At 39.3% G+C, this 9,464-nt stretch overlaps 2 protein-coding genes across 2 annotated transcripts; one reads left to right on the top strand and one right to left on the bottom strand.

The window, feature by feature from the left end:
• Nucleotides 1-2,108: 2,108 nt before the first annotated feature.
• Nucleotides 2,109-4,981, bottom strand: purba (purine-rich element binding protein Ba). Its single transcript, XM_027023160.3, has one exon. It carries the CDS (start codon nt 4,951-4,953, stop codon nt 4,030-4,032), a length of 924 nt encoding a protein of 307 aa, XP_026878961.1. The 5' UTR covers nt 4,954-4,981; the 3' UTR covers nt 2,109-4,029.
• Nucleotides 4,982-5,709: 728 nt separating this feature from the next.
• h2az2a (H2A.Z variant histone 2a) lies at nt 5,710-8,502 on the top strand. Its single transcript, XM_027023188.3, has 5 exons — nt 5,710-5,853; nt 7,248-7,325; nt 7,516-7,629; nt 7,778-7,907; nt 8,086-8,502. The coding sequence occupies exons 1-5, from the start codon at nt 5,851-5,853 to the stop codon at nt 8,145-8,147; spliced, it is 387 nt and encodes a 128-aa protein (XP_026878989.1). The 5' UTR covers nt 5,710-5,850; the 3' UTR covers nt 8,148-8,502.
• Nucleotides 8,503-9,464: the final 962 nt, after the last annotated feature.

The raw sequence follows: 9,464 nt of genomic DNA on the forward strand, positions 1-9,464 counted from the left end.
TGAATGGAATGGCTGCTGTACATGTGGAGATGCTGATTTAAGAAAAAATTGGAGTGGTCTCTTATATATATATAGTACAGCACAAGAATGATTTACTGAACACAATCAGCCATGGCCATCTCAGTCCTTTGATCTAAACCCCATAGAATATCTGTGGGGTGAGTTGAAGATGAAAGTGCACAAGAGAGGACCGAGGACCCTGGACAATGTGGAGAGATTCTGTATAGAGGAACGGTCTACAATTCCCTGCTCTGTGTTTTTATAGGATACTATAGGAGAAGACTAAGTGCTGTTTTATTGGCAAAGGGAGGTTGTGTAAAGTATTAAATGCAAGAGTACCGATAATCCTGTGGTTTTGTAAAAATTATTTCCTGATGAGGAATTTCTTCTAAGAATAACTTACCTTCAGTTAAAGTGAGATTAAGATACTTCACTGTAAGGTAAATTTCTTATAACCCCTTTTACTAATTTTTACCAACAATTGTGGAGGAGACTGTATATTCACTTCACATTATAGGTCAATGTGATGGAGACCATCACCCTGAAAGAGAAGGTAATGTGATGTAGACCTTCCCCTCAGGAAGGTAAAACATGTTTTTGCTGCTGTGCCAGAGAGATGCTCTTTGGTATGGTAGTCAGAGCACATGTTCGAGACTGGGTGTGGTTGGTGCCCTGAGCCTTTGCTCCAATTACATTTTTCATTGTCATTCTGAGACCATGTGCACGGTGAAGTCAAATTCTTAAATGCCCTTATATTAGCAAGTAGTGATTTACAAGGTTAAGCAGGCACAGAAGTGAAGTAAAATCAAAGTGCATGATCCCTTGACAATCACAATAACCAAAGAACAAGACACTAGTGTGGCTTCTGAATTAACTGGATTATTTGTTGTGTCCTTTAACCTATTTCCAGAACCAGTAGTAGACTTTTTTTTTCTCAAGCCACAACCTAATTAAAATGTTCCTGAGACTGATATAGATTAGATATTTAATGTTAGATTAGATTTGTATAGTAGATTAGATATTATCTATATGCAAAATGTCAATATTCCAGAAAACTGCTAGTCTGAGATGATCTTGTCCATTTCTGTTAACTCAAAGGAAGAGTTCAAAAAATGGTGGCTTCCTTATTAGAAACGGTACTAATAGGTTAAATTCAGTATGTATTTTTTAACTGGAAAAACAAATGTACTACAGATTAATTAGCTCTTAATGGACAAACAAAAGGGTCATAGGTGAGAAATTGTATCACTTGCAACTCCTGTGCCAGTGGTGCTGCTCAGACATATTGACCACAAACTGTTTTATTCATTTTTTGCTTGTTTTTTCCCACTTTTTTATGGATGTTATTACAAATGTTATTACAGATTTTGTTCCAAGAATATTCCCATATCAGATCCTAATGATCTGAAAGTTCTGAAATAGATATGCTATTCTCAGATCATTAGGAACAACTCAGTTAGTCCTATCTAAGGTGAACACTAAGTATAGAGAGGCAGAATTTAGGCATTGAGAGCCATTATGCTGCTTTTAAATGGAAGCAACTGTCAGACAATATTAGAAGAGTACTGACACTAGATGTTTTTAAATCCAAATTAAAAATGTTCTTATTTGGCCAGGTTTTCAGCTCAGATTAAATACTGTTTCCTTCTATTTAACAGTACATTTGCTTTATATTTGTTTAGTGTGTAAAACAGCATAGAGATTAATTACTCCCAGCTAACAGTGAGTGTCATTACAGGTAATATTCCAGGCTTTGTGTCATCTCCACAGGGATGGGTGCACTAATGCTATGACAACTGATACCATTTGGGTATTCAGTAGCATGGCAACCTAAATGCTGTCCATCTAAAGCTGTTTTACATTATGTTGATCCAAATTACTGAGTTTAACTATATACTTTGTCACATTATTGTACTAATAATAATCACGGAGATGATTGTGTCACATTTGTTAATTAGGGATTCAGTTGACCTTCATTTAAAAAGAAATAAAATGCTGCTATAAAATATAGTGCAGATCTATGCACAGAACAAAACTGACAGAGCTACTGTTCTTCCAACGTTACTTGAAAATGTATTTAGCCCCCACTCCCTTCCAAATGAAAGCCATTTCCTCAGCAAAGAATTTTTTATTGTTGAAAGGAAGTCTGTGGAGAATTACAGCAGAACAATCTCGACTGAACAGCTGCCTTTGTCACAGGACACAGTACAGAAAAGTCATAAGTCAAAACTCAAACAGATTTTAAATGTAGAAAATTACTATTGCTCCCAGGTGGTGTGTAGTATGACAAACTCTTTGCTGTTTCAAGGGCTTAAAACCAAAAACCAAAAGAAATAGGAAGGGTTCACACATCAAGTCTGACAAGTGCAACAAATGTCACAATTTGAAAATCAGGTAACACTTCGTTCCTTTTTCTCTTGAGAACGTAAAACATTTGATAACACATTGTACATTAATCAGGTATAAAAGGAAAAGAGGGGGTTATAAACTGTAACAGGCATGCACTTTAAAATATCATGGAAAAGAGCAGTGGTTTGATGATAAAGGGCTGTTCTGGGAGGTCAGAAGCATCTTCTGGCTGTTTGTGAAACAAGAAAAGAAATATGGAGGGAATTTTTTTTTAAAAAGTATGTTTGTGTGAAGTTAATCTGACTGCAAGATACTAGAAACAAAATAAAATGAAAGCATATTAAATTAGGTTTCTATAATTTGCTGTTTATCTTATGGTCTTCCATCCTTAAGGAACATAGTAAAAGTTAAGGAAAGACAGGGAAAAAGATAGCAAGAAACATCCTACCATAGAATTGCATCCGAGATTTGTTTAAATAAGCCTGTTCAGGAAGCATTTATAATTGGTTCTATAATTCCTATATATAAATATATTTAGATATAGATATATATATTTTTTATATATATATATATATATATATATATATATATATATATATATATATATATATATATATATATTTGTAATTTCTGTATATCATTTTTTAAAAATAAGTCTTTACTTCTGCTGGGTGGTTTTACGTTTAATCTCATCACTTTTCCAGTTAATGCAAGAAAGCCCTCAGTATATTCAATTCATAAATGTCTGATTTGACAAGTACTCAGACTGATATTGAACGATCAGTGTTTTGTGTGTAAATACCCAAAGCACTGATCCAAATCAGGCTGATGTCTTTGTCTTTTAACACAATGACACCTAATATCCATACTAAACCTTGCCATTTAGGAGCAAAGTGGTATCAGTGTCTTTCAAATCAGCATAGGCTGTAGCCCACCTGCAGGTTGTGTGCTTTGTCAACCCCCCTCCATTTTCATAAGCACATTCTGGAATAATTTAGTATGTACAGTCATCCTATTAACGAGTTTTATATTTTACTTGTTCTTTCCTGACAAGAAAATAAAATGAAATAAAATAACATAAAACTGCTGATGCTTAAGAGAAGTGATGTTTCATAGCACCTTCATGTTTGTTGTATGAATGCTGTTTGAACTGCGCCCAGGAGTTGAATTTACAACTTCGAATTCAGTAATTTGATCCAGAGGTGACAAATAGAATAGCAGAACAAACTTCCCGAATAAGCCTGCTATGGAATTCACATGTCATTAAATCGATGCTGGTTTTCTGTCCATTATGGTAATGCACCACAAGCACAAATAGGCTACAGTGAATAATCGCTCATCCTTTTAAACGTAATACTGCGCGCACATGTGAGCTCTTAAGCACACCAAGAACAGTTTTTAGGCTTAATGGGAAAGGGAGTTTCTTTTTTCCATGACATTTAAAACCGGGTTGCACCAAAAGGAACTTCCAGATAACTAGGCCTACTGCAGCTAGCTAGAAGTTATTTAGCTAGCTATATCATCTATACTGCTTTAAACAATATTCTTTTATTTACGACAGTGTTTCTCAGTCATACAACTTTATTCACCATAGTTTTAGCATTAAAGTTCGATTCGTCATGCACATTTTAATCTTTCTATCTTGCCTCGCGAAGCTGTCAAACAGACCACCTGACTGGGTCAGTCATCGTCAACGTCGTCCCCCTCCGACTCTTCCCCTCTCCTTTCAAACATTTTATCTCTTTGCTTTTCTTGTATCTCTTTCATCTCTTCGGCATAGCGGCAGAAAGCGCCGCCAAACTTGCTCCAGGCCTTAAACGGTATAGTAATCGAGTTTCTGTAGCTGGGTTTCACCTCGCTCACTCTCAGAAACACTCCGTACTTGTTAGATCCGACGTCGAAGAAGAAGCGTTTGGAGTCCACCGTAATCGACGTGCCCTCTGGAAGTTCCCCATAGCCCCCGGCGCAACCACCCCCGACCAACTCTTCATCATCACCGCCATAATCATCTATCAACTTGGCCAATGCATCGCGGAACTCTATTAGTCCCTGAGCAGGAAGGGCAATTGTTTGTCCAGACTGCATACCTCCGCCGGGAACACCTCCTCCTCCAACCCCGAACCCGGGCCCACGGTTGACGGTCTGACGAATCCGGAGGAACCTCCCCCGCTGATTCTCCTTCAGATCGAGGTAGTATTTTCTATTTTCCCTCACCAGGAACTCGCTCTTCAAGGCCCGTCTAGGCCCACCGTCATCACCGCCCGAGGACTGGGCGATTTGCTCCGGGGTACTGGGCCCGAGTTGGGCATAGTGCTCTATGAAATCTCCCAGGTAGTCACGAAACTCCGCGGCGACTGACATAGAAAGTGTAAGCCGACTTTTGGAGCCACCAGCCCCGACCTCGGCGATCTTGATGAACCTGCCCTTCGAGTTCTGCTTTACATCCAAATAGAATCGCTTGTTTTGTATGTCGAGGCGTTTGGAAGCCAGCTCCTGGGTCTCTTGATCTCTCTGGAAATGCTGGAATCCACTGCCTCCACCCCCTCCACCACCGCTGCTTCCACCGCGCTCACTCCCACTGTCCCCATCCGCCATCTTCACCATCACCAGGAGCTGCTCTACGTCCTGCGTAGCTTTAGCGCTCTCCCCTTCGCGGACGCAAGTGAGAACAGATTCCCAATATTCCATTGGATCAGCAGCTGTCTGTTAAGAGAGTAAATAGAAAACTTACCCCTCATTGGTGTATTTGTAATGCCGATCAGCCTATTAGTCCCGCCTTACTGTAGTATCAAATTTGTTGACAAGGCGATTGGCTTGCCATTCTGTCGATACTGATGTAAAATGCTGTGACAACAAGTTTAAATGTAATTATAGTAAAGGGTGGGTTCTGGTAACGTAAAAGTCGTCATTGCAGAACACAGCTAGCTAGCTAACTGAACACTATAATGCGTTATAAATCCTGGAATTGAACATCGCGCTACTTGACCAAGCGTTGGTGCTTGTTTATGAATGCATTGAAACTTAGGAAATGCATTCATAGTTTTAGTGGTCCACGGTGGAAAAAGAACCTACACAGTTATAGCACAGATATTTGACTGCAGAACGAATATAGATTCCAGGTGTTATGGTAATGCACTGAATATAGATATGGTTATTGCACGCCCAAAATAAGTTTTTGTAGTTTTGAGTACATTTGGTAGTTGTACAATGACCCGCCTACGTGCTGTTTTTGTGCAGATGCCATTCAACGGTGGGGGATGGTAACGAGCGTTTCCAATGTGTAATTTAATTGGTCCCCAGAAAATTCGAACCAATAACATCAATTGTGATTGGTTAATGCCCTTGCTCGAACCAACAACATCAGTTGTCGTTGGTTAATGCCCCTGCTCGGTATGCCTTGAGTGTTCTCTCCTAAAGAGGGTTTATTGTTCCTCTGTGTTTGAGGCGAAATTCATTTACCAAGACCGCTCGTTTTCACGTCTAAAACAAGCAACCGTTGAAATGGTGCGTTTTTTCCCCCCCAGTTTGTTTTTCGCATTTATCTACTTTTCTTGTAGTTCATCGAATGTTCTATTTCTTTGTGGATATTTTCTGTGTTATTAGATGTTTGAATGAGTCGGTTAGCTAGCTTGCTAGTCCTATCACTGCTAAATTCATCGCTGTCTACCCGCGCGCTAACAGCTACGGAAAACACAGTTTGGTTATTTGAGTAGTTTTTAGGTGGCTTGCAACTTTTTGCAAAACCTATTCATTGTCGATCGTCCTTATGTAGTAATGAATGAGCCAAACAACCAGGTTGAATTAATCTTGTGGTTAGTTAGCTAGGTTAGTTCGCTAAAGTAGCGAAACTGATTGCCACTGCGTAAGATTAGCTTGTCTTGTTAGCTGGCTAGCTAACGCTAGCTTCCTTGGCCGCTGTAGCGTTACAGCTAGCGAGTTCTAGATGTCATTTTTGTAACGAGCTACACATGCATAAATCTTGCTTTGTGGTTCACCAGGTTATCGTGATGGTTGCTATTGGAGTTTTTTTAAGCATAACATCGGTTTGCTAAGACTTGTTAGCGAATAATACAAGCCATTTAAACTTTCCTTTCGTTTAGGGTGTTTGAAATACTAGTTAGTTAGCTTTATGAGCGGGAGTTGGACGTTTTGCTAGCGAGCAAGATAACCTAGCTAGCTAGTCATTTCATTCCTTAGGATCTGGGAGGCTAGTTATCTGATTGGATTTTAATCTAGTTTTGTATACATGTTAAACAGTATGCATGCAGTGTACCTGATATAAAGGAAACAAATTTGTAGCTGGCGGTTCAAACATGTAAACTGCTATAGCTAGCCATATAGTTAACGTTAGCTAGATGGCTAACTAGCTAGCTAGTTATAAGATGCGGTTGTCCAGGTAGCTAGCTAACGTTAGCTAGCTGGTCGAAATTCGCTCGGCGGGAAACGGTGATCCCTGAGAAACCTGGGGGGAAATGTTATGAGTAAGCTGAAGCTGTCTGAACTTTGCTTACAATAATAATAATAATAATAAGGCGTTTATTTAAACATAACATGAGATGCAGTTGGATTGTCTTACTGGCGCGTTGGGACTTTTATGATAACTAGCTAGCTGGTAAAGAAGATATGACATGCTGTTGCTGCCAACTTTTCGCTGCAGGCGGCGTTTGATTTAGCTAGCTGGCTCTTAACTTGCCTGACTGACAGGAGCGTAGATGGGGGTGATCTATCTTTGTCCAAATCAGCTATCCAAGTTATCCTTTATCTGACCCAGTGGTGTCAGTTTATACTAATTAGGCGCATTTGTGAGTAGTGCAAGTACATTTTTAAAATTGCTTATTGATCACTCTGGTGTTAAAATTGTGTGGTTTTGACTTGAGAATATTCAATCTGTATACCAGGCCGGTGGAAAGGCTGGAAAAGATAGTGGAAAAGCCAAGGCGAAAGCAGTGTCTCGCTCACAAAGGGCTGGGCTTCAGGTAAGATTTAATATTCATTTAAAAGTACCAGGGAAAAATAACATTGTTCTCCTTTACAACAATTGTGTATTCACCATATCCATTTCCAGCAGTGTAGTTTTGAACTTGAAATTGTCATTAGTTAGATTCAGTAGCTCTGGATTTTGCACAGCAGTAGCTAATTCATTTGTCTCTTTTCAATCGTTTGTAGTTCCCTGTGGGTCGTATCCACAGGCACTTGAAGACCCGCACCACTAGCCATGGCCGCGTGGGAGCTACAGCGGCTGTGTACAGCGCTGCCATTCTCGAATATCTCACAGCTGAGGTAAACACTTTCTCAATCCACAAAGAACATTAGATTGCGATGTCCTTTTGCCTCTCAATAGACATAAAGCAGTAGAATTGTTAATGATGAGGCCCAAATTGCTGTGCTGCACGTTTTTCCAAATGAATCAGTGGCTGGCTCATTTTAGGTGCTGGAGTTAGCAGGAAATGCCTCCAAAGACCTGAAGGTGAAGCGTATCACCCCCCGCCATCTACAGCTGGCCATCCGTGGAGATGAGGAGTTGGACTCTCTCATCAAGGCCACCATTGCTGGTGGAGGTGAGTTGACACCTTTTAACTGCTTGTTTCTGACATTATGCTGAACATGTTTGGTTTGGACTGAAAAAATCGTACTTTTTATGATTTTAGAACTGGTGGTGTCTTGATTGATGTGTAAGAGAGTGGCTAGTTTTCGCATGGGCCAAATATGACTGTGGACATATGTTCTTTTTTGCAGGTGTTATCCCCCATATCCACAAGTCCCTGATTGGAAAGAAGGGCCAACAGAAGACTGCGTAATCATTGTTGCTGTGGTAACCTGGACTCACTCACGCTTGGACTGTGACCACCAGATTGCTTGCGTTCATTTGTTTATCCGTTTTATTTTTATTTTTCCTTTTATTTTAAATTAATGTTAATGTTGTATTAGCTAACACAAGTGATTTGTTAGGTTGTGGTGTTATCTACCAAAATTAGTTTAAAAAGAGCCCCACCCCCACCCCCCCAAAAAAGCTATTTTAGAGAGACGTGCAGGATTTGTGATTTTTGTCCTGTTGTGAAAGTGAATTTGTTTGCTTGATTGGCCAGAGTTATGGAAGTGTTTTATACTGAAAAATGGAATCGATTAAAAAAACAAACATTTTTTTAAAAAAAATTTCTCCACACTTGATTTCTCTGTGCAATGAAAGTCTCACTTATCAGTATGGCAGCAGTATTGATGGGCTCAATTCAGTAGTGTGTTTACTGATTGCAATGACCTCATCCATGATTGGCAGCATAATGTATTTGGCACAATACATTCTAAGGTGCTGCCTGAAGAAGGGCAACCTACAGTCAGTAGCCGTTAAGATGTGAATATTTAGGTCTGAAAGTAAAAGTTACAATTTTTAAGTTTCTGTACTTTGTAGCAGCATATAGAGACGAAATCTCTTATACTACTACAATTCTGAATTTCTTTTGCCCCATATGAATCATACTTCTAAGACAAAATATTAACCAGATAATCTAGTCTAATTTCTATGCAGAAAAGGTCTTATCAGCTAAATGTTCTAGTACACATCATAAACTACTATACTGTCTTTTTTAAATTAGTTTGCAAAATGATATTAATTCAGTAAAGATGCAGACTCTCTAAAAGGATATTAGAAGAAAATACACTAAACAACAGATCGTTTGTATGATGCAATTACTGCATAGGATGAGTTGCTAGTTTATCATGGGTCAGCAGTATCTGCACAAATGAACCTTCTAAGGGGGTTGATAAAACAGATCCTGCTGAGAATCACTAAAATTTGCAGGCCACTAGATGACGGTGTAATGACTGTTTCATAATATGAAGAATCACTGGAAAATTATTGCTACTTTAAAACTATTTCAACCCTTAAAGAATTAGTCCATTTTAAGGAAGGTTCCAAACCACAGTGAATGGACATGTTCAGAAAGAAGGTTTCTTGTGGAAAAATGCACCACATGACTACCACCACCATATCACTGCTGGAGGAGCTAAACACCTTTTCCACATGTATTGGGGTTGATTATGCTGAAGGCTGATGTGCACAGCTCCTTTAAGCACATGCAAAGCCACCATATGGCGTTCGCAGATGTGTGCTTAAAGAG

Source organism: Electrophorus electricus, chromosome 5, assembly GCF_041902795.1.
Source record: "Electrophorus electricus isolate QZ-2024a chromosome 5, ASM4190279v1, whole genome shotgun sequence".
NCBI lineage: Eukaryota > Metazoa > Chordata > Actinopteri > Gymnotiformes > Gymnotidae > Electrophorus > Electrophorus electricus.

What these genes read in the sequence shown, in the direction of transcription:
- purba (XM_027023160.3), bottom strand. Translation starts at nt 4,953, where the DNA reads ATGGTGAAGATGGCGGATGGGGACAGTGGGAGTGAGCGCGGTGGAAGC.
- h2az2a (XM_027023188.3), top strand. An exon ending in TCGAATATCTCACAGCTGAG is followed by an intron (nt 7,630 to 7,777) that starts GTAAACACTTTC and finishes GGCTCATTTTAG; the next exon opens with GTGCTGGAGTTAGCAGGAAA. An exon ending in GGCCACCATTGCTGGTGGAG is followed by an intron (nt 7,908 to 8,085) that starts GTGAGTTGACAC and finishes TCTTTTTTGCAG; the next exon opens with GTGTTATCCCCCATATCCAC.